The following is a 25,126-nucleotide window of genomic DNA, read 5'->3' on the forward strand; positions in this document are numbered from 1 at the left end:
AATAATATTGTCAGTACACAGTGATCAAAACGTGTCCACTTATTAAGTGTTGTGAAAAAACCAACAGAATTTTCCACTGCATGGATTTAATGGCCTTTACCTACTTGTACATGTTTATTTGGTTTTTGTTTTCAGTTTTTCATGATCTTGAGATGGTAGGGAGTAAATTCTTTTGTTATTTTTCTAACAAAAAAAAAGTCACTATTACTATACCTGCATTATTTATGGCAATCCCCTGATCTTAGCTCCGTAGAATGTTTCTTCTTTATTGAATAAATATAAAGAATCAAAGAAAATGAAATGTATTCAATTGAATGATGTCATGCTTACATAAGTAGTCACAATAACCTTGGCTTTTGTTCAAGTACATTTTTCAGAAGACTACGTCAATAAAAATTTCATGAATAGGCTTGATTGAAAATACGTTGTCGAACAGATACAGCTTTTTTTATGCACAAATTCAAGGTTTAACTTCCAATTTAAAAAAGGCTTAACTTTTAATATGAAAGGAAAGGGCCGAATTTCCAATTTAAAATGAAAGGCTATAATTCCTTCCAATATTAAAAGTTCAATTCCAATTTAAAAGATATAGGGTTCAACAATCAATAAAAAAAAATTTTTTTTTAAAATAAATTTTTAAATTAAAAAGCCCAACTTTAAGTTTAAAAAGCTGATTTTTATTCGTTAGTGTATTGTGGAACATGACTTCTAAGAAATCTCACAACTTTCAATTAAAATATACCTCAGTTTTTTTACCTATACATAACTTTGATAAATACACATTAATTCTTTTTTACTATTAACCAAATATTTATTCAATAAAAAAAAGATAAGGGAATATTAACTAAAAATTCGATTTAACAAAAAAAATATATAATTATATTTTAAATCGTTTCTCTAATCCCAACGTGCAGGCAACGCCTAGTAAATGTCTCTATGAAAAATTCTGGTTGTATGAACGGCATTCCAAAAGTAATCCATTCTATTTTTTAACTAAAAGTTGAAGATCTACAAAGATGGGACTGGTACTATTAAAAATGAGCATTTTGTGCTCCAGAATTATTTTTCTTACCACCATTCTCAATGCACTTCTGCCAGTAATAGGGTGGTGGCTGTGCATGGACACCACTCTGAAAACGTCGAACCCATCTAACTGTGCTGATATCGACTATATCAGTTTTGTAAATGTTTAACAGGTACTGATGAATTCCCCCCCTCCTTTTGCAAGGTATTTAATGAATCCCCTTTTGCTTCTGATACACCTCCATGACAGAGGTTGCTTTCTTAGTCTCACACCGTCAATATCTGCAACAGAGTAAACTTTCAGGTCATGAATGTGAGAGTTCAGTCATCATTGCCATGCAATTTGCAACTCCCTCTGATCCATTCAAAAAAAAAAAAAAAAAAAAAAAATACTTTTGGAACGACCCTCAGTTTTGTATTCTATGTAGAGATACTTGGAATTGTCATCTTGTAACAGTTTATAAAAGCTAATTGTTATATAAAGTTGCTAATCCTCAATCATGTGATGACATAATTTCTTTATCATTTATGTTAATTGCTTTAAAGAAGTTTGTTTTTTTTCATTCATAATTTTCCAATTGACTTTGTTCCGAGTGTTTGGTGTCTCGTTTCTGGCCCCCAAATTGAACTGACCTTTTTTATAATCTGATCCGTTTCTCACATTATGTAAGCTCAGTTCAGTAAATAATTTCAACACCAACAATATGGAGTTGCGTCATGAAAACTGATTCCATGGATCATCTAACATTGCAGATTGCTTGCAAACAAGCCTTGACATTTTTAGAGAATTGTATTTGTTGCACTTTTAGAGATAAAAGGTTAATTTTCTAGAATTATTTATTTTATTTTATTTTTTTTTTTTTTTGTCAAAATATTGAATGACCTCAAATAAAAATGCAAAGGTTGTTTAGATCAACTGAGCTGAAACTTTTGATAATGCTTACCATTAATCGTATTTGAACTTTAGAAAATAAAATTGTAAAATATGCTTTTTTTTTTTTTTTTTTTTTTTAAATTAAACTTTGAAATGTATCCATTATATAAAGGAAAGGTGTCTGAGTGACCCACAATCAATATTTTTTTCTTTTTGAAAATCAACATTGATAGAATCAGGAGGGGGGATTTTCTTTTTTTTTTTTTTTTTTTTTTTTTTTTTTTTTCCTGCTGGATTGAATTTTCTTGCTCACATGCCCTTATTATTTGTGGCTGTGGACTTCTATCAAGAGTGCCTCTCCTGCACCACACGATCATAATTAGAAACAAACAAAATAAATGATTTTCAAAAAAATTTATGAAAGCTAAAATTTTCTGGAATAATTTTAAAATAAAAATTAAATATTTTTACTTGATTACAATCAAATATTTAGAATTAAGAAAACTGATTTTCAAAATTTTTAATGTGCAATCATATTGGTTTGAAACTGTCCAAATTAAACTTAAATGTTTTATGACCTTTTTAGTATATAGAAGTAGTTCATTGATGGCAGCCCGTAGCTACAAATTCAGAATGGACGTCTAAACAAGCAAATCTAAGATTGCCTGATTTGTTTTTTGTCCTCCGTTGCCAGGGTGGCTATGATATAGAGGGGAGAATTAAGTAGACCTAAAGAGAGAAGTGTAAATCTTTTGCATTTTGTATCCATATGCATTCCTTTTTAATATTTAAATATGTATGAATAAAAAAAATATACAAAAAATGTATAAATATTTATCTTTTCTGTATTTATTTCCTGTGTGTTGACGTGTAGGAATACAAAAAATCTTTTGAAAAAAAAAAAAATGTTTCCTTCAAAAGCACATAATTTTCGACTGATCCTTCGATCTTCCTCAGTGTGAATAATAGAAAACATGAGTGAGCAGGCAGTTAGCAACGGGAGGAGGGACACGGGTATAGCCATTAAGGTAAAGATCTATTTGAATATGACCCTTCTAGCATTTTCGACTTGGAATGGTCAGCAACTTGTGTGGCCTCTATTCAAAACGAAGTCTTTCATAAAATTTTGAATTGGACACCCACGCATCCCACATAGCTTCTTAACGTACTCGTACATACACAGGATACGCGCACTTGCGTTTTATAGACGTGTTTACATATACAGCTGGAGATTGATGAGCAAATGTAGATAAGCTAAGTGGGTGTGAAGTAGAATGTCTTTTCCAAGAGCTTGGACTTGGATTTATTGTGGGTCTAGGTTGTCTGGATTGTCTACATGTACGCACGCACACACACAAGTTTTTTTTTTTTTTTTTTTTTTTTAACGCTACTGTAGATTTCATTGATATATACAAACATATAATGTTGGAAAAAATAAATAAAATGAAGTGAAATAACTAAACGGAGAATATTCTTTTGATCATTATTTACTTAATTTTTTTCTATTGTTCAAACATTAAAATTTATTAAAGTATTCGAATTGTTCTTTCTCTTTCTTCTCCCACACTCATGCATACTCCTATATGCCCATATGATGATGATTGCAACGTCTTGTCAGACGAGTGCCACTCCCTCAGATTTAAAATCCATGAGCCCAAATGCTTGAGGGAGTATCTATACAAGGATGATGTTACAGAGTCTTAGCTTTGTACGACAGCTAAGTCTCTCTCTCGGTTCAAAATGTTGAGATCCAGCAACAAGCAAGAGCAAGATAGCCAGCAACAAATTAAACTGCAGACCAGCTTAATGCGGGTACTGGTCTCCCGCTTTATGGTTTTTTAAATCAGATTTGCTTCTCCTAGAAAGGTTGCCTTCACGGCTTAAGGGAGCCCTCTCCACCCCAATACACATATACACACACAAATATACACGGTGCTAGTTGGCCGTTGACCCAGAAAGAGTTCATTCGCCCTTTGGAAGGTCTTGTTTTTAATCCTCCAGGGAGACTAGCCGCCCTCCTCACCAAGCAAGTCTGGTGGGAGGAACCTTTTTAGTTGCCGGTGACCCGACCATGAGGCAGGTAGTACTGGGTTACATGGTACCAGTAGCATATGACATGACCTGACACAAATATATGCCCATACTTACTCATACATACAGTAAGTTCCAGGTATAGGGTGAAAGAATTGTATTTAAATTAGAAGCCATCACAAAAATTGGAAGCTCAATATGCCGGTGAGAGAAATCAGAGGTTAATAACGTTTAATGTTGGAAATGAAACTGAAAAATGTATTGCAATGCTTAAATGAGGAGTTGAATAATAGTAAAAACAAAAGCAATAATAGTAATAATAATACATATATACGTACACACACATATATACGTACACACATATACGTACACACACACACATTAGTGATAATAACAATAATAATAGTGATAAGTCATAACAATAATAACTATTATGGTAATAATAATAAACTCAATTCTGTATATCTTCATAGAGGGGTCCTATAATATATAGGTTTTTTGAGGGGGGGAATAGTGGGCGCACCCATGTCTACACCTGTGCATTTGTTTTCATATCTCTTGACCATGTCGGCTACCCTGGAACAAAAACTTATAACCACAACACAAGTCTCATTCCCTAGACAATTAGAACTTTATTTGTTTCACGGTCGAATGTCGTGCCTCTGTTCTCTGCCTATCCTTATGAGGGTGGGAATTTCTGTTTCATCTTCCATACATAGTTACATCTTGTCGCTCCATGAGAATGTACATCTTCCGACAAGTTTGTTGTACTTGTAAACTCAAACTGTAGACTCTCTAACTCCACTCTGTCAGCTGTACTCCCCATAGCATGTGTGCGTTCCTCCTTTTTATATGAGGGATGGGGTGTGTGGACGTGATTTCCAACTGGATGCACCTGTAATCGGCATGTTCACAACACGTCGGAGCAATGTCGCCAGGTTTGAGTTTTAACCTTTTAATCTCCTCTCCTATCGCACCCAAAGACATCCCGCACTAATTGCGCTAGTCCAAAGAGCTGAAGATGTTGGGGGTTTTTGTAGTTCTTGCAGGAAGGTGTCAACATCTTAGTGTCTGGCATCCCCAAATGGTCATATATCTGATACTGACCAGGTTGAACATTGCTTACCTGTCGTGATCTAATGAGAACCAGTGTGTCAACATGATTATGTTGTATATATTATAACTAGCAGGGCTACCCAACGTTGCCCGAGGCCATATATAAAAAAGAAAATGGAAGTTGTTTGACTACGCTTGCTATTTTTAGGATTTAAAAACAAAATACTTGAAATAGGATAATAAAGCATATTAATGTTGCTCCTCCTGGACAACATGGCTTTTAACATGCTAGCTGTGTCAAAGATATTGAGCACTCTTGTCAAATATGTTGTATTCTTACGATATACAAAAAATGCTGCATAGATTTTCTTGTATAAAATTGTATAACAGAACAGTGGCATTTGTTTTTTAACACACCTAAAAATAGACACTTATTAAAAAAAAAAAAAAAAAAAAAAAAATGAAAAGCAAAAACACATTTTTCGTAGTATAAAGAAACTGCTTGTACAATCAGTCGACTACATATGTATACATACCACGTGTGCAACTCTTCAAAATGATATCTAAGTTAACATTTGTTAACACTAAAAGAAGTCAAGGACTTTATTGAATTCTACTTGTAATTTAATACTTTTTTTTTTTCTTTTAAGATTTGATGGTTGAATCTAATACTCAACATTTTCTATATTAATAAAAAAATAACCTGCATAAATGTTATTGCAATTTTTTAAAAAATATAAGTAAAATATGACCAAGTTTAGACAGTAACTTCTCCTCCCCAATCCACTGCATAATCACGTTCTTACAGTATCTTGTAAGATCGCTAAAGTTAAGCAACATTGAGCCTAGGCAGTACCAAGTGGGTAACCATTTGAGAATGCCACGAGCTATATGTAGGATATCGATACCTCTCTGTAAGAGATGCAAAAACCTACGTTATCTGACAGGGATATACAAGCGATTGAGGATCGCTTGTAAATTTGATACTCCCATTTCGGTACAGTACTCCCGCCCACTCGCCTCACTGTTTCCAAAAGTGCCATTTATAGAATTAATAAAATTCACAACCCTTTCTGCAAGGCAACCCTATTTGGTACAAAGAAACTTTAGTATGCACCGGATGTCCACTACGTTTCAGTTATGAATGTCTAACAGCTTGTTTTATAGTTTTTCATGGATATAAGAGAAAGGGGGACCCTTTGTAATCGTCTCAGTAGGTGTGATCCTGACTGGGTTTCACACTAAACATATAGCCCTCCAGATATTTATCTGTGAGGTCATCTCAAAGATAATGTCCCTCAGAACAATCTTAAGACTTTTCTGAACCGGAAAGTCATCGCAACCAAAATCAGGAAGGTGTCAATTATTGGCAGTTTTGCATATCGTATCTCAATATGCTTATCATTGAATTGATGAAACAAACACTGGATCTTCATAGCTGAAAGCCGGTGGATAAGCCAGACATACTGATGTTTACTTGTACCCACTGTGAAAAGGACAGGGTTGTAAATTTTATCTAGTTCATGAGTTGCATTTTGAGTGGGGGGGGGGCATTTTATATACATTTTATATATCAAGGAATAAAGACTGCTTTTATTTTTTTATCATTTCCTTGGAAAATTTGGTTGTGCATTGCATCAATATTTTAATCCTTATTTTCCTATCGTTCATACTTTTTTCAACTACACCTTGGATTTTTTTTTTTTTTTTTTTTTTTTTTTTTTTTTTCCACAAATATTCATCATGGTGAAAGTAAATCTTCTACTCGTGGAGGTGGGACCCTACAGGCTTGGCTTGTTGAATTGACAAAACAAACGCTGTTGGATATTCTTAGTTGAAACCTGGTGGATAAGACAGACTGATGTTATTCCATTTATCTTATTTTCCCATGTTTTTTTTTTTTTTTTTCTCAGTGTCCTTTATTGGGGTTCAATCAAGGCAGAAAATTTCTAGCATGTGCCTTTCAGTCTAAAAACTGAAATATTGTGCTGCTTCAAGAATATGGTTCTGCTTCAAAAGACCATCCTTCTGATCATTACCTTATTGGTCTATTACTTGTTGCCTGAGGAGCCACTACTAAGGAATGCAGATGTATGAAATTGAGGCTATTTTTATAACCATCCAGACTGTCCCGTTGAGGGAGCTGTATTCTCCACAAAACTGGTGTCAGGACTTAAATTCAAAATCCGTTTTTGTTTTTCATTTTTATTTTCTTTTTATTTTATTTATTTATTTTTTTTGTGTGTGTGTTGAAGCATTGTCTTACTGTTAAATGCTTTTGCTACAACAAATATCAAAAATAGGACCAAACGGTTAAAATGTAGCCGGGTTGAGTCCACATAATTACCAAAGTACAGATTTTTTTTTTTTTTTTTTTTTTTTTTTATAGCCTTTCATTGTTTAATATGCATTAATCTTTGATGGTAAAACATTGACGTAAACTTAAATTGGATATGCATGTTGGAGCATTCTTACCACATGAATAAATATTAATGTGGCTGGATAAAACGGTTATATTTTAGTAGGATGTCCTTATCAGCACCAAAAAATACATGATGTTAATCATGTGCTACTTATGCAATTGTCATCAATATTGTTTAAATCGGAAGTTAGTCATGAAAATAAACAGCCAAACATTTGGTTGAATTTTAATATAATGGACTATTTTTTTATTTTTTTGTCTTTATCATAAAATGTTTATTAGTGACTTTTTTTCAAAAACTCTCCAAATAAGGCATATTGCCACGGAGCTGCAAGAGCTATTATAATTAGGTTGGCCACTAAGTGATGGATAATCGTGTAACAAAATGTTTGTTTACATTTTAAATTTTTGCATATCTGTACAGGCAGAGTAGCAGGTAGGGAACTTGATAGGCAAATAGCATACATATATATGAAGAGGGGGCATGCCTGTCTTGCAAGAATGTAATTATCCTTCCACACCTAAATAAGACCACTAAAGAGAAGAATGTATAAGGTAACCATGAAAGTTCTGTCTGTTTCTGAAGTTAAAAAAAAAAAAAAAAAACTCTTCACAATATGTAACATAGATTTAGTCTGCAAAGTAATTACCATTTGCATCCAACACCTGCCAGCTTCTCTCCGGTTGTTCAACCCCTTTGTAGTAGAACTTAGAGGGAGGGAAGAGGATGGATGCAAAGAAGTCTGAGGGGTTGATACTAGAATTTCTCGTGAAGATGAATATCCAAGGAGTAGAAGTGATAATTGAATCTGCAAGGTCAAGTGAAGAAGGTAGATGATACAAAGCCTCCCACCCATGTTACTGTATGGTATTCCTGACCGCTCGCTCAATATGTGAACTGGCATTATCATAGAGAAAAAGCACCTTTTGTGATTCAATGTTACTTCCTTCTGGTGTAACACCCGTTGCACATGTTTCAATTGTTGAGTGTAGGTCCTCGGTGACTGTTTGGCTCATTGGTAACAGTTCATAATGAACCAATTGATGACCCATCGATCAATGTATAAACATGTATGCATGCATAGGTTGTGTAAAGGGCAACATTCTGAGGAAACAACCAATGTCTTGAACGCATGAGTTTTATGCAGAACCCATTTTTTCATCACTGGTAAGCATTCGATTGAATGATTTAGTATGGTGGCAAAAAAGCACAGCCTCGAATGAGATCTGTAGACCCTTCCATCCTTCTCACGGCTGCCTGGTTTATAATGGCCGGGTATGTTACATGTTTTATGCCAGATGTTCCTACTTCTGGCTGTTTGAATTTAACAAGGTTAATAGCCATTAGTCGCGTGCTCTCATGTAATAAATGAATGCGAGAATGTAGGATTGACATGAAATTCTTAAAGATAAACTAAAATGACCGAAAAATGGGCTGAAATGACTTAAATAAAAAGTAAATGACTTAGAATGACTTTAATGAACTTAAAGATGAATTGAATGACCTTAAGAATGACTTGAATGCTTAAAAAATAACTGGGATCCTTCAAAAACAACTTGAATGATCTGGATAATGACTCGAATGGCTTTGAGACTGACTGGTTGTAAAGTGGATGATCATTTTACATTAAATTAATACAGAAAAGTAATCCCCCACTTTATATCACAGTAAGTACAGCATGTAGTAAGAACAGATGGTATTTATTTGCTCCCCCACCGAGCAAATTAGGCACAAGGCCAATTTTTAATGTGAGGAGTGAAGGGAGGGGGAAGGGAAAAAGGGGACCAGCTCCCGAAAGGTGGGAAATGGGAGCTGGTTAAAGGTCAGGCATGTGGGGTTGCCCCCACATCTGGTCTTTGCTAGTCATAGCTTGCAGTATCTGCCGGAACAGATACTACACTTTGATCTTGTCCCAAAGGCCAAGAAAATCTTAAAGCTAAGAACAGCATCTATTAACAGACCTTTGATCTTAACCAAAAAGGCCAAGCACAAAAGTGTTACGGACAGACCGACGGAGTGACTTATAGAGTCACTTGCACATGACTATAAACAATTGGCATATTGTAACACAATTTTGGTGTCTCCTTATAAGGAGGGGAGTTCTTTACTGTGACTTTACTATAATGTTCTAACTTCTATTCATGAGTGAAGTGTCTGTAATTATCTATTTGTCGGGCTGTGACTGTTAGCTTACTGTTTCTTAGTATCTCTGTGATTGTCCAGCAATGTCTCCTAGTGTTTGGATGTGTGAAGCACATAATATGATTACATATCCGGTTCTGCTTAGCTGTGGAGGACTCTTCATCGATCATCTTGGGAGTTGATTCTGCCAACCAAAGACAAACGCATGCCAAACGAACACAAGACGACGATTGTTTATATATATTTTATTCCACTCCACAGCTATTATCTTAGCAGACTAGAGTGGGCTGGCGATCTTCGGCCACTTTTTGAGGAGACCTTGATTCTTACATATTGTCTCTCTCGTGTCTAGGAATCAACTCCACTAAATTTAACTAAGTTTCTCAAAACCGGAACCTCTGCTACGTCAGATCCGGACTCCCATTTACCTAAATTTGATGCAGCTGATGTCACAACATTGACCCTTTAACCCTTCTGCACCTGAGCTATAGTTTCCCACGATTCAACTTTGTCATTTTGTCAACTAGAGAAAAATATCTATTAAACAGGTAAATAATCCGATTCTGAATAATTATTTTCTAACTGGTGTGTCCCAGTGATCATATATCTTTATTCCATATCTAATCAAAAAAAAAACTGACCCAACTTTTTTGATTACCAAGTAAAAAGAATAGAATATAAAGAGCTTCAACACCTAATTGAGAGCCGATTGTGTGAATTAGAAAGTTCTACAAATGTACTTGATAAAGGCATTCCACATAGCGTTTGGTATTCTCAAATGGTTATTGATATGTTATTTATTGGCTAGGTTAAATGTTGCTAAACTTAAGTGATCTGAGCTTATTCCATCTAGTGAACACAGAACAAAAATTATATAAAGATACTTATGTGTATTTTTTTTTTTTTTTTTTTTATCAAGCAAAATAATGCTCCGAAAACTTCTCTTGAACACTGCCTCCCAGCTTTCTCGTGGGGCCCATACAAAAGCTGCTGTTGCTGGAACCTCAGCACGAAAGATTGGAGAAAAGTCCAAAGCCATCTTTGATAAAGAAGATAAATATGGTGCCCACAATTATCAGCCAATGCCAGTAGCCCTCTGCAAAGGAGAAGGTAAGCATATTTACATATACATTTCATGTTTGTTGGGATGATTAATCGGAAAAAATTGTAACTTTTCATGGAACAGAAAAATGAAAAATTTGCTTATTTTCCGATACTAAAATCGATGCTTTTGTCTTTTTTAAAATTCGATTTTGTTTAAAGCAAAGTCTTTCACTGCCAGTAATGATAAAGTAATAAATTTTTTTTTTTTTTTTTACCGCTAAAATATCTGCACTTAACTTTTTTTCAGTAATGGGGGTGGGGGATAACTGTTATTGAATTTTAGATTTATGAGAATGGGTAATTGAATCAGGATTTTAGCATGGAATTGGTAATTGTATTGGAATCGAGGGGGGGTATTAAAATCGTCCCATCACTAACATGATTCAAACTTGATCCTTTGATATTTCCATTGGCTCTTTGGACTCTGTTTTAGATTCAGTAATTAGGCAGAAGGTTATTAGATAAGACAATGTTTTTGACTTGTTTCTTTTTCGAAAAGTCCATTTTGTAATTTGGTTAAAATATAATTTCCATGGGTTTCTTTTCCTAGTGTTTGTTTTGTCTAAAGCTTTTGCGCTACATATGGATTAGTAGGTTCTATTGAAGTCATGAATTACTCGCCTTTTAAAACTAAAATCCTGCCTAGTGATTTGTTGAATCAATTCATATGTTCAATAGTTTAGTATTTTACAATGTGTGCGTGTGTGTAACATATATATATATGTGTGTGTATATATTATTGAGATGTTTGAAATTATTTTCTTGGTTCACATGTTCAAATGATTAAAGTCTCAAGTTTCAGCAGTAGCCCCCTTGAAAAATTAAGGAATAACTAGAACAATAAATATTGATTTCTTTGTACATCAGAAAGTTTTAAAACTTGATTGCATTCTATTCCGTGGGAAAATGAAAAATTTTAATTAACATTTTTATTTTTTAATATAACACATTTCCTCTTTGGTTCAGAGTTCCTATCCCGTCGTAGTTACCACCTGACGAAGGCCAGAGGAATAGTTGGACAAAATGTTGTGAAACAACTAAAAAGATGAGGATAACAGTCCGCAATAAATAAAAGGCAGTGTGCTATCTAGAAGATTAAAGACTCCATTTTGGACCTTGTCTAAGAATTAGACTAGTGGCTGGTGCACCAGCCCAGATGTGGCAATCATATTCCATGTATTAAGATTTGATGGCTTTGTAGAGATATAAGATACTGTAATAATTTTTCTTGTATGGTAGAGAGATCCTACTTACTTTGCAGCAGTGTTGGGAGGGTTTTTTTTTTTTTTTTTTTTTTTTATTATGTATTTGTTCAAACTTGTTAGCTGAGAATGTTAGATCAAGGAGTTTGAATGTTGTATTCTCAAGTGAGGTGTTATTAGCCATATTGATCCGTGTTTGAAAAGTTTTCTTATTAGAGAAAAGGAGATTTCTCTTAGTAGCATTAAATGTTACTATTCGTTTGTCTCTATTCAATCAAGCTGGGGGTCATTTCGTAAAGATTCAGCAATTGCATTGGATATATGTACCTCCATTTTATCCACATGTGGAGTTTGGGGTCATTAACAAATATATCCATCTCTAACACAATTTTATCAGGAAAGTTGTTTATGAAAATCAGAAGCTATGAAGGACCAAGGATTGACTCTTAGGATACACCTGCATTAATGTCATGTTTGGATATACAGCCATTCAGAACAACTTGGAGCCTTCTTTAGCCTAAGAAGGATGTGATTATATTAAGTATTTGTCCAGTAATACTATACAAATTATTTTTCATAAGACCTTCATGCCAAACCATGACCTAGGCTTTAGATATATCCAACTGTACTAACCTAGTTTCACCAGCCTAGTCCAGTGTATGATCGTTAAGATGTTCGTGATAAAACTTGCTTGCCTAAAATCTATACTGACAATCAGAAAGATGTTTAGCATAAACAAGGTGGTGGACGATCAATAGATTGATTTAAAATTCAATTTTGACAAAGAGCTGGAAGACTGATTGGGTGATAATTTTGCAAGTCGGTTCTTTTAGCAGAATTCTTTTAACAGTGGTAGCACACAGCAATATCAAGAAATCTAGATTCGGCAAAGCATTTGTCATAGAGGATGAACAAGCTCAGTAAAGCATTTCTTATGTACAAACAAGTCTCAAAGGAAATTATGCATAATGTATCAGTTTGTTAGTTTATATATAGAACTTAAATATTATTGTAAAGGATAATCACAAAGTTCCCCATCCACACACTGCATGAATGAATTTAAAAATTATATTTGATTTTCAAAGTTTTGGTAAGTCTCATCACTAAGAATTTTGGTAGGTTTTGGGAATTGTCAATTTTCGGAGAAATAAGTCTGGTCCAAGGCTAAACTCTTGCAAGTCCGTTTTCACCTTAACTAACAATGCTTTTTCATCTGTCTAAAAATGTTGCTGTTCAAAGTTTGTATTGGAGTATTTTTTTTTCTTTTTTTGTCACTTTTCTTTTCCCTTGCCAAATTCATATCCATTGGCTTTTGTAATTCCATAATTTCCATTTTGAGGAACTTGTTTTAACCCACTACCCTTCTGTTATAAGAATCAAACTTCGCCATAAAACAAAGCCAAACCAAAATTTCTATGACGTTAAATAACCATAGAAAGGTTGATAGGGCATTAAATACAACCAAAGTCTGCCCCACCCCATTGCATATATTTCAACTTTACAGTTTATGCTTAATTTTGATTGACCATCAGACTACCGTCCCTCCAACTTCAAATTATCATCTGAAGAGCTGCTTGTTAAATATTTTAGTTTCATCTGAAGAATCCTAGAAACATCTTTTATTTCAAGTCTTGTCAACTCCCCACTCTGACCTCAAAAAATTTGGACGTTTGAATTCTGGTCATGTTTTTAATGATCTGGTTTTAATTTTTATCAACTTATTATACGACATTGATGATTCCAATTCCTTTGTCGAATTTATTTTATTCTAACACTGGACTTTGCCCCTCTTAATCCTTCTATTTTATGTGAAGTTTTTTGAGTGAACGTCATGCCCCCCCCCCCGAACCTTGGTAAAGCTTCACTTGATCACAATATAATATCAATATAGAATACTTTCAGTTTTTATTTTTTATATTTAAACTGTTAACGCATGGCTGGTATTTCCATCCCTCTACATATGGGAAGATGTGACACAAGGTCAAAAAGTGGGGATTTAAAGCTAGCATGCGAGTTGCGTGTGCATTTTGGTCCATAAAAAAATGCATGAGTAGTATTACCCAGTAGGGACGTCTAAGGTGATTAACAAGATCCTTGCATTATATCCATAACCTACTCGGATTCGCTCATCCCTAGGTTATGAACTAAATTTCCATAATTAAAGCCCCCCCACTCCACCTCCTGTGAGATTAATTTCATTGTAGTCCATGTCAATTACATGCACGGTGTTCCGTTTCTAACTTCATTCTTCGAGAGTGATTTGAAAGTTGTTAGGGATCATCTTGTATGTCATGAGTAACCCAAGAAGCTATTTCCATGGCATGCGATGTTTAATAATATTTATTGGCTAATTCCCCCTCCCCTCCCATTTGAGAGGAAACGAGTTCAGCAAATTGTCAAAGTAATAATTTTGTTGTTTTGGTCAAATGGTAGAGGAGGAACGTTAGATAATGTTATGGGATATATACAGAAAATGGAAAATAACTGCAAATGTTTTTGTACCTTTTCAGACATGAATATAGAACTCATTGATTTGATGGGAGCCGCATGGTGGTGGGAGGGGAGGGAATTTGTTGATTGTTTCCAAAAGCTTTTTTTCTTTTTTTTTTTTTTTTTTCTTTTTTTTTTCCTAACTTTTCCTTATTTTATATCCTTTTCCTCTAATTTTTTGGTCCCCATGATTTATCTGAGATAACCTATGTTTTCAGTGGCATCCATGCATCCAGAAGATTGCCAGATGAGTTTTTCCTGAAATTTTGCCACAAATTGCTAAATAGATATGCACAGGAAAAAAAATTATTTTGCAAAAATTCTTTTTGTGGCTCTTTTTTTCATATTTCTCAAAAACTTGATATGTCTGACTAGTGGTTTTTCATGGTGGTCAACTCAAACGTACATGTTAAGGCCTTAAACTGCACCGTTATCCATTTATACTGGGATTCGGCATACCTAGGGGCTCAAATGGCCAAAAATGACACTTTTTATCCCATAGCGTTTGATCTATTCATTAGATTTTCCTGAAACTTGGCCAAAATGTGGAGGCAATTGTTAATATAAATTCAGTATGGGTGACCCTGAGAAAATTCTAGTTCGCATCCCTCTGGGACTTTTACGGCTAAAAAACATGCCTTTTTGGAGGTCTTTTTTCATATTATTCAAACTTGATATGTATGTCTATATAGTGGTTTTCATTGATGAATTCAAATATACATATCTTACTTAGGCATGAAACTGCACCGTTTGTCTTTTTTTTTTTTTTTTTTTTTTTTTTTTCCATTAGGATTCCCAAGAGCTCAAAAAGGGTCACAAATACCCAAAATTGTAAGAAATGATACTTTTACTCCATAACATTTGCCCCATCCATTACATTTTTTTGAAACTTGGCAAAAATGTGAAGGCAACGTTGGCCCTTCACACTTCTCACATTCATCATTTCTTCACTATTTTGCGGTGTCATCTCACATGCAGCACCAGAGGGGGGGGGGGCATGCGCGCATGGGTTAGTTCTTTGTTCTCACTTTGCTTATTTTTTTTATTCCCCCTCCCCCCGCCTTTTTTGTTTACTTATTCCTCTCTAAATTTCTCACTTTATCTTTTCATTTCTTTGTTATGCCATAAACAGATAAAACCAATAACATTTCGTGACTACTGTTGACTAACATATTACTAGACATTTTAACCATTTAAAATCGGACTAAACTTATATTCCATTGACTTGGACTGGGTGCTTTACACCAAATTGATGGTGAAATATTGTTAAATTTTTACTCATTTTTGCATTAAATACCTATTATTAATTACTGTGCATAGAACAGATACCATAATACTTAGTACACTGCATCTTGTAAGAACAAAGGTCCATACAAAATTTCAGCCAGATCGGCCCAGTAGTTTTCTGACCAAAAGTGGAACAGACAAAAATAATACATCTATCTTCTATAAATATAAAAGCGAAAATGTATGTGTGTTTGCTTTTTGTGTAGGTCTGTAAAAAGCTTTTTTCCGAGAAGCGGTCGGTCGGCTCACAACTTAATGATTTTTATATCACATATAAATCATATCTATGAGTTAACGGAGGTCGCCTGTCTATTTAATTTGCTCGACTTCGAAAAGATAAATATTCAACATCTTTCGCTCACCGCATGTGGGTTAGGCTTTTTCTATATATCTTCTATATATATAAAAGCCAAACGTCTGTGTGTATGTATGTTTGTTTGTAACGCTAAAACTTTTGAAAGACGGAACCAAACTTGACAAATTTAGTATCATATCGAAGCCCCATCACCCGGATGACAAATGCCGAAATTTCACGTCAAACGGACCACTAGAAGTTGGTCAACTGATCAGTTATCTTCGAGGGGGGGGGGCCAAAAAACCTGTCATTATCTATATATATAAAAGACAAATGTTTGTTTGTAACGCTAAAACTTGAGATGAAAGATTCCTCTCCCCTAAGAATAAAACATATGTTCAATATCTGCTTTTGTTTTTTTCATTGTTTATACGGTCCCGAGCAACGCCGGGTAGCCCTGTTAGTATATATATAAAAGCGAAAATGTATGTTTGTGTGTCTGCTAAAAACTTTTGACCGGCGGAACAAAAATTCACAAACTTAGTCTCATATGAAAGCCCCACCCTCTGGACGACAAATATCGAAAAATTGGCCCAAAAGGACCATCAGAAGTGCATCAACTGATCAATTTTCTGCGAGGGGGTGGCCAAAAAGTGACATTTTAATGTTAAACATTACATATTTTTAAATCGATTTACAATTGCCCCAAAAAATACGGGCGCCAACTCTTCTACATAAGGTGTACATGGGGCCGTTTATTTTGGGTCAACTTTATTTAAAACCCGCTGAGTCATGTCACGTGATCTTGACGTCAGCAAGCTGTAATGGCAGTCTGAATTTAAAAACATTGTTATCGGTAAAAAAATTTTTTAACCCACATACAAGCTAAACTATGAATTTCTACGCTATGACAACGTTACCAAAGTTATTAGCACATTAAAAATAGTTAGATACAATAGTTAAACGAAAAATAACAAGCCAAAAATGTGAAGTAAAAAAAAAAAAATATGCTTACAAAAAAATATTAACAATCGAAGTTTTTACTAAAAAACGGCCAGACGCCATTTTCTTTTTTAGTAACACTCTTTAGAGTAAGGAAAACGAAGTGAGACACACATGCAAACAGAGAGGGAGGGAGAGAGAGAGAGAGAGACAGAGATGTCTAGACAGGAAACGAAATATTTAATTTAATAAACGCTACACGCTGAATCATAAAAAATGTGAAGTAAAACAAAAAATAATTATGTCCCCTGTTTGTCCTGCATTTTAGTATATAAATACAGTGAAAAACGTTGTTCTCGGCTTTCGCGCTGCTTCCCCCCCCCCTTCCCACCATCATCTGGGGGGAAGTGAAAACTAAAAATAACGATCCCGCGATGACCTCATTTAGCGTCTTCCTGTCAATCAAACCTCTTTTAGCTTTATAAGCTTTAACTTAGCGCGTTAATCAATTACTCTCACTCGTGGTCGAGACCGTTAAGTAGTTGGCATTGGTTTCCGTGTCAAGGCTTCTGGGTTCAATCCCTCCTCCCGACAAAACTTGTTTTTTTTTTTTTTTTTTTCCTCTCTCTTCTTCGCTTATTCTTTAGTTTACCCACCCTATACGCAGGTTTATTTATGCCATTTTTTTTTTTTTTTTTTTTTTTTTTTCAGTTTTGGTTTTGGGGTTTTCTTTGGGTTTTTTAAAAAATTTTTTTTTTACATAGTCTTTTTTATAATATTTAAGCAGGATTATTAATTACCCCCCCCCATACACACACCTACAAACACCTGTGCAGCGCCGGGTACCCCCCCCCCCCCCGCTAGTCATATAATAAAAGCGACACTAATTCTGGTGGTATTTTTCCGGTCGTGATCACCGGAAATGTCCAAAAGCAATCAGCTTTGATCAATATGGAAATTTTCCTTATATCAGACAGTTGCTATTCAATTTGGACAATCCCCTTATGGGGAGCTGGTTCCCCCCCCCCAACATCTTGGGGGAAAATAAAAAATAAAAAGCGTTCCCGCAGTAAATGAAATACTATCCCCGCAGTCAAAGTTGACCTCATGAAGTCATTAAAACGTGCACCTGCCAATTCTAAATAGTTAAATTCAAACGTGTTTCCGTTAGTATTTCATGGTGGCCCAATGGTTAACATCGCACTTTTTTTTTTCCTCATTCTTTAATTTCCAAGTTTGCCTCAAGGTTTTGGGTTCGATCCTCATACTTAGCTACCAAAACTTTTTTTTAGCCCCCCCCCCTCCAAACCACACACCTCCAAACATCCGGGCAATGCTGGGTACCCCCCGCTAGTCTATCTATAAATATAAAAGTGAAAATGTATGTATCTGTGTTCGCTTTTTCTGTGTCTATAAAAGGCTTCTTTCAGAGAAGCAGTCGGTCGGTTCACAACTTTTTAAAACTTTTTATATCACATAGAAATCGTAATATCTCACAGTTAACAATGAAGCTTGCCTGTCTATTTAATTTGCTCGATTTCGGGAAGATAAATATTCAATATTTGTCATTCGCTGCATGTGGGTTAGTTTTTTTCCTATAACATCTTGGGGTGGGGAAAAAAGCGTTCAGCAGTAAATGAATCCTTGACCTCATTAACTCATTAAAACGGGTACCTGCTAAATCCAACTAATTAAATAAATTCAAACGTGTTTCCATTAGCATGTTGCGGTGGGGCAATGGTTAACATAGCACATGTTTTTTTTTCCTCTCTCTTCACACTTTAATTTACAACTTTGCCTCAACGGTTCGGGTTCGATCCTCATACTTACTTACTTTTTTTTTTTTTTTTTTTTTTACCCCCCCAAACACCCGGGCAACGCCGGGTACCCCTCGCTAGTATATATATATATATATATATATATATATATAAAAGCCAAAATGTGTTTGTATGTCTCGCCAAAACTTTTTACAGAGGCGATGGATTTTCACAAGATTGGTATCATTTTCAAGCCAGATATCTTGAACGACAAATATTGAAAATTGGCAAAAAACATTAATTCCTTCACCCTAAAATTACCATTCATTCCCCTTTTCTACAACAACTGCGACGATGACGTCATGTTTGACCTAGAAAATGTTGATATTAGTTTAACTTGCTGCTTTTTAAATGTTTCATTTTTGTCAGTTGTTTGGCGTTGGTGTAATGTCGGATTTTTTCTGCCTTAGCCTCGAGGCTTCACATTCAAGCCTACCTCCCAACCAAAACTTTTTTCTTTTACATCTCTAAACACCCGGGTAACGTTTTTCCTTTTAATTTAAACAGGGTTATTACTTCGCTTATTTAGTTTTTTTACGCACGCACGCACTCTGTCTGTCTGTGTCGACATGGTTATTTATGCTTTTTGCTGTTTTTCTTCCAATTTTTTTAAACCTTTTTTTTATATAATATTTAAACAGGGTTTTTACTTACACCCCACCCATACACCTACAAACACTCCGGCAACGCCAGATACCCCCCGCTAGTCTATAATATAAATCTCACCTGCCTGTTTAAATTTATATATGTCTGCCTAAACTTTTGACAGAGGCAACGGATTTTCACGAGATCGATATCATTTTGAAGCTCAACCTTTTAGACGACAAATATTGAAAAATTGACCAAAAACATTAATCCTTCACCCTCAACTGGACACTTTTCCATAGGGAGGGATCGCTTTTTTCACATTTTCGATTGTCTAGCCTTAATTTAAACCTGTCACTTCCGGTTTGGCGATGGACACAACAGCAAACACATCACTTTTTTATTTATTTTTTTTTTGTTTTATAATATTAAAACAGGGTCACCCTCTCCTACATACACACCTCCAAACACTCGGGCAATGCCGGGTTTTCCTCTTTTTACACCTTTTTGCTTTGTTTTGGTTTTTCCAAATTTTTTAACTTTTTTTTTTTTTTCTATTAAAACAGGGCCCCCCCCCTCCAAACACCCGGGCAATACCGGGTATCCCCGCTAGTATCTATATATTTCTTAGTTTGTCAGTCCATTCCACTTTTTCTCGAAACTATTGGACTGATTTGGGTAAAATTTTGTATGGACCTTTGCTATAAGATGCAATGAACTAAGTATTATGGTATTGTTTAATGCAGTTAGTAATTAATAGATTAGTATTTAATGCAAAAACCAGTACAAATTAACCATATTCAACCAATAATTTGGTATAAAGGATTCTGTCAACTGGCTACAACTTTTGCCTGTTTATATATAATATATATATAATGTATGTATATTATGTATGTATTTATGTATGTTCTAGTCCATAACTAGAATGATCATAGCAAGACTAATAAAAAAACAGAACAGTTGCCACACTTTGTAATCCTTTTACAAAGATTAAAATCTAGTTATAATACTAAACCTTATGTCTAGAATCATTTCAATTTTGATGAAAATTCATTACATGATTTTTATTTTTATAAAATGTCTAAATTTTAAGGCAAAAGCTTTTAAGGTATTTTAAGAAATTGAAAAACCATAGGAATCTGGATAAATTAAATTATATATATATATAATTATGACCAAAAACTGCTAGTGTTTTGGTAAAGCTTATATTTTTTCTGGATAGTGTAAAATTTTTGATTTTGAGGGCAAAAAGCAATACAATTTTGGGAGGCCAAACTGCTTCAAAAAAAAAAACAGGCAAAATTCATTAAATTTATCTTTCAAAAAGGCCAATCTGGCAACCTTGGACAAGACTACGAAAGTGACCTTTCTTAGATGTAATCTTGTTTTCGAATATCTAATTACTAAAGGCATAAGGTTCAGACTAAGGAAAGAGCAAGCTGAATATTATATAGATTGATGTTTAATATCTATTAAAATTTCCCAAAAATTAGAGGTATCTTAATTTTTCTCCTTTTCATAAAAACTGAAACCAACTACAGCTTATCCCTTATGTATAGAATTGTAATAAAACTCATAATTAATGGTTACCTAGTTTCATGCAAACATATACATACATATACCAAACTTGTTTGCTTTTGAAATTCTGCACCTAGTAATACTGCAAATAGCACTTCTGCACTGTAAACTGCACACATATCTGCTGTTCTTTGTGCATGTAAGTAAACATGGAGAACTAGTTACAAAGCTCTGATTGCTTGCTGTTTGTAAATATTGATGTTATTCTTCTTCCCTCCAGGTGTATACGTGTGGGATGTTGAAGGCAACAAATACTTTGATTTTCTGAGTGCTTATAGTGCTGTGAACCAAGGCCATTGCCATCCGAAAATCATCCAGGCTCTAAAAGACCAGGCAGACATCTTGACATTATCTTCTCGAGCATTCTACAACAATGTCCTTGGGGAATATGAAGAGTACATGAGTAAAACATTCAAATATGACAAAGTCCTTCCAATGAATACTGGTAAGTAACTTGTTTTTATTTTATTTTTAAATCTCTCTCACCTCCTCTCTCAATTTAACTTAACAATTTAACTCATTTTCAAATCCTATTCAAAATAGAGCATACAATGCATTAATGTTGTTTGGAACTGTTTTAAGACAGTTTAGTCGGTAATAGCATCTCTCTTCTGAATAGTATTTCTTTAGCACTCTTCATATGAACACAAAAAAAAACATGTCTTAAACAAATATTACAAAAGATATCTATAAATTATTTATTTCATCTACCACATTTTAAGGATATATTTTATGTATCGGCTTTCACTAGTAACAGGGCCATTCCAAAAGTAAAGAACTTTCTATTCTTTAGAAATTATTCAATCTGTTTTTTTTTTTGTTTTTTTTTTTAGTAGTCTGTTGCGCCATCTTTTAATAATGCTAGTGATCGATCTAACCCAATTATTAAATATCGTCTTGTTGGTCTTTCTGTTATTGGCAAAGTTTTTGAGAGGTTAGCCAACAGAAACCTTGTTCATTTTCTGAGAAGTTTGGGTCTCTTTAGTGGTCGTCTTAGTTTTCGTTAAACAGCTGATCCATTAACTGTTGTAATTGAATGGATTTGTCAGTATATGGATAATTCAGAATAAGGTAGGGTTATTGCACTTGATATATCAAAGACGTTCAACAAACTGTTGCATCCTGACTTTTTACCATAAACTTTGAGATTATGATATTGGTGGTAAAGTTATGGATGTTAGTTTTTTGGGGTTTTTTTCCTTTCTAATCGAATCATGTGTATAACTCTGGATGGTGTATCTTAATTTTCCTATCAATGCCAGTGTTAATCATGGCTCTATTCTAGGTCCAACACTATTTATCTATATAAATGACCTTCGGGAGAATATTAAGAAAATTAGCATTTATGCTGATGTTACACTGGTATTGCTTCTTTCCCATTTTCCTCAGATTAGTTGAAATATGCAGTTGATCTGGGTTTAATGATGAACTGAGGGTAAGAAATGGCTTGTTTCATTTTATCTTAAGACTCGGATACTGTCGTTCAATCATAGACGTGTTCCTTTTCTTCCTGAGATTTTTATGGATGACTCTGCTCGAGATGAGAAATCGACTCTAAAATTTCTTTCTCATGAGTTCTTTCTTGGAGTTCCATATATTCAATCCATTGCTTTTTCTACTTCTCATACAATCTCTATCATTCTGAAATCGACTCACATCCAAAGTTATTCTCTCTACAAATCTATTGAACCATGTATGGAGTACTGTTATGTTTGGATTTGGGATGGTGAATCTGTCCCATTTTTGAAAGTTTTTGATAATTGCAGAAATGTATCTGTAATTTGATTGGTTCCATGTGTTCTTTGGAATTGTTTGATTTTTTTTTTTTTTTCGGCTTGTTTGACTTGATCCAGTTGTCTTCATCAATTTACTGTTTTCATGTCTCAATTTAATACAGCTTCCTATTCCAGAAGTTTCCAAGGACTGCAAGGTTGTGGAACTTTGTCTTTATTTTTTTCCTGCTCACTGTTGTCTTACTACCTACAGGTTTAGTCTTTTTAAGACTAAGGTTAATAGGCATCTCTTGTCTTGTGATAATCATCTTTTATTCTCGTTAGTTATTTTTGTCAAGTGACTTCATGCCTTGTCTTGAGTGATTTCCATTAAGTGCCCTTTCTCCTTCTCACTGTTAATTTCATGGTGCTATCAAATCAGGCTGCCTGAAGATATTGGCTTCCTGACCTAAAATGTATTAAACATGGGTTTTTTATTTTTTATTTTCATTTTTATTTTTTTTTTCCTTTGCCTTTTATAAAACTCAATCATGTTCTGCATGGCCAAAACAAAAACAATTTTCCTCTACAAAATGACCAAACACCACAAATAAATATTTGAAGGTATAAAGAACTTCAAGCAAGAAAAAACTTCAAAAATGACCGGATTTGGCATTAAATAACCTGGAAAGGGTTGATATGCCAGAAAACAAAGCAATTAAACCATTGTTCAACAGTAACCATTAAATTACGTGTATTCCCAGTCGCATTGACACCATTTTGTTATGCAAAATTGATACATCACGGACTTGCAGCAATTGCAGTTATAACAATTTTGCAGTACCTGTTTTATTAACTACCAGTTGTACTTGGTCTGCGTTGTTCAGGAGGATTTTTTTATACATAGGTTGGTGCAAAAATGTTTAGTTGAACGTAAAAAAAAAACCCTACATTTTTGCACCAACCTAATTTTTTTTTTGTTTCGCCATTTTTACATCAGATTTTAAGTTAAATTTTAGTTTTGTACCATGTGTTCGTTAAATTATTAATCATGTTGATTTGTTAAGATTTTAAAAGCCAGCAATGACTTTATATTCGTCAGTTTAAATGCTTAACAAGTCTTTTGAAGTGATCAACTATTGTTCCAGTATTACATTTTTAAAATCTACCACTTGAAAATACGTCCTTGCCAATCAGTCCAGTAATGACTTTCTGTAAGGCTGAGGTATTGTTCTGTTCAATCCCAGGAGGTTTATCCTTCTAGGTTTCCTCTTCTCTCAGATATAAAATCTGGGGCGCCTGTCAGAAAAATGCTGATGGGGTTGCTCAGGCATGTTTTGTAGGCTAGAATGCGCTTCATCTAGTGTGCTGACTTTTTAAAATCCACTTGACCTTGTCTAACCTCCTGGAGAGAGTATAAATAAATATTACACATAGGATTTTTTAATATGGTCGGTTATGTGCTTATTTTGGTGGGCATTTTGGCATAGATCCAGTTAATATTTATTAGTTCTTTGTAGATAAGTGCCGAATTAATCCATTTTTTTAAGTGATCGACTCTATAATAAATATCAATGTGCATTCATTTTGAAATGTCTCCATCTTGTCACAAGTTAATGATTAACAAAATAATTTTTAAAAATAAAATAAATCTGCTGGAGGAAACCATTCCAAGTGTTTAGAAGAACACAAATAGCAAGTCTGACAACCCTCCCCATTGTCTAAAATGATTTCAGAAAGAAATCCTTGTCTCTATTTCCACAATGAGACATATCAATTGATACGTTTTTGTTTTAATTTCATTTCATCTCTTAAACGTTCCAGTTTTAGACGTTTTCTTAATTTATTTTAAATTCAACAATTGCAATATTTTGTATTTTTATACTATTGCAAATACTGCTGAAGCATAAGTTTTTAACCCCCCCCCCCCCCCATCAGAGGGTGTAAACTCATGTTTTGTATACCTTCAATCTTTGTATTTGTTAATTGGTGTATAAATATTTCTTATACCTATTTCTTGTTTACTGTAAACAAATCCTATCAAATAACCTTTCCATGCAGTTAAGATATTTTAGCTCGATTTATTGGCTTGTTTATGGCTATTTTCTGATATTTCGTTTCACAAGTTAGTTATTTTCTTTTCTTTTCTCTTTTCCTTTTATATTTTTCACTCTTTTTCTCTTTCTTTTTGTTCTATCATGGTATTCTTGTCATGAACAAAACAATTTCAACTCTGCTTACTTTCTGCTTTTCTCGTCCTCTTGTCCTTGGTTCTTTATGCAAGGAGACTTTATGAAACCAATTTTAACGTGTATATCTGTTTCTAATGTACATTTTTTTTTTTTTTTTTTTTTTTTTTTAAGTATCATCTTTCTTGACTTGTTTGTTTTTCTGTTCTTCCACGTTTTCCTTAATCACTTAAAGATCTCATTTCATCTACACCATTAATATATCGCAATACACATTATGCAATCTACGAACGATAACAATTAAGTCATACATGGGTTGGTATGACTAATAGAATTGGCTTCCTGCGACTAAACAAATGCTTATTCAGTCATTAAT

General features: G+C 34.2%; 1 protein-coding gene across 2 annotated transcripts in view; it reads left to right on the forward strand.

The window, feature by feature from the left end:
- LOC145242079 (ornithine aminotransferase, mitochondrial-like) overlaps positions 1 to 25,126 on the forward strand; it is a 138,397-nt gene that overhangs the window by 91,648 nt on the left and 21,623 nt on the right. For both annotated transcript variants that reach the window (XM_080104990.1, XM_080104989.1), the window contains exons 3-4: positions 10,469 to 10,659; positions 21,070 to 21,294. In XM_080104990.1, coding sequence (XP_079961116.1) covers positions 10,476 to 10,659; positions 21,070 to 21,294 — 409 coding nt within the window. In that variant the 5' untranslated portion in view covers positions 10,469 to 10,475. The remainder of the gene's footprint in view (positions 1 to 10,468; positions 10,660 to 21,069; positions 21,295 to 25,126) is intronic.

The sequence above is a fragment of the Euprymna scolopes genome, chromosome 21 (assembly GCF_053919585.1).
Source record: "Euprymna scolopes isolate OS-2025 chromosome 21, ASM5391958v1, whole genome shotgun sequence".
Classification (NCBI taxonomy): Eukaryota; Metazoa; Mollusca; class Cephalopoda; order Sepiida; family Sepiolidae; genus Euprymna; species Euprymna scolopes.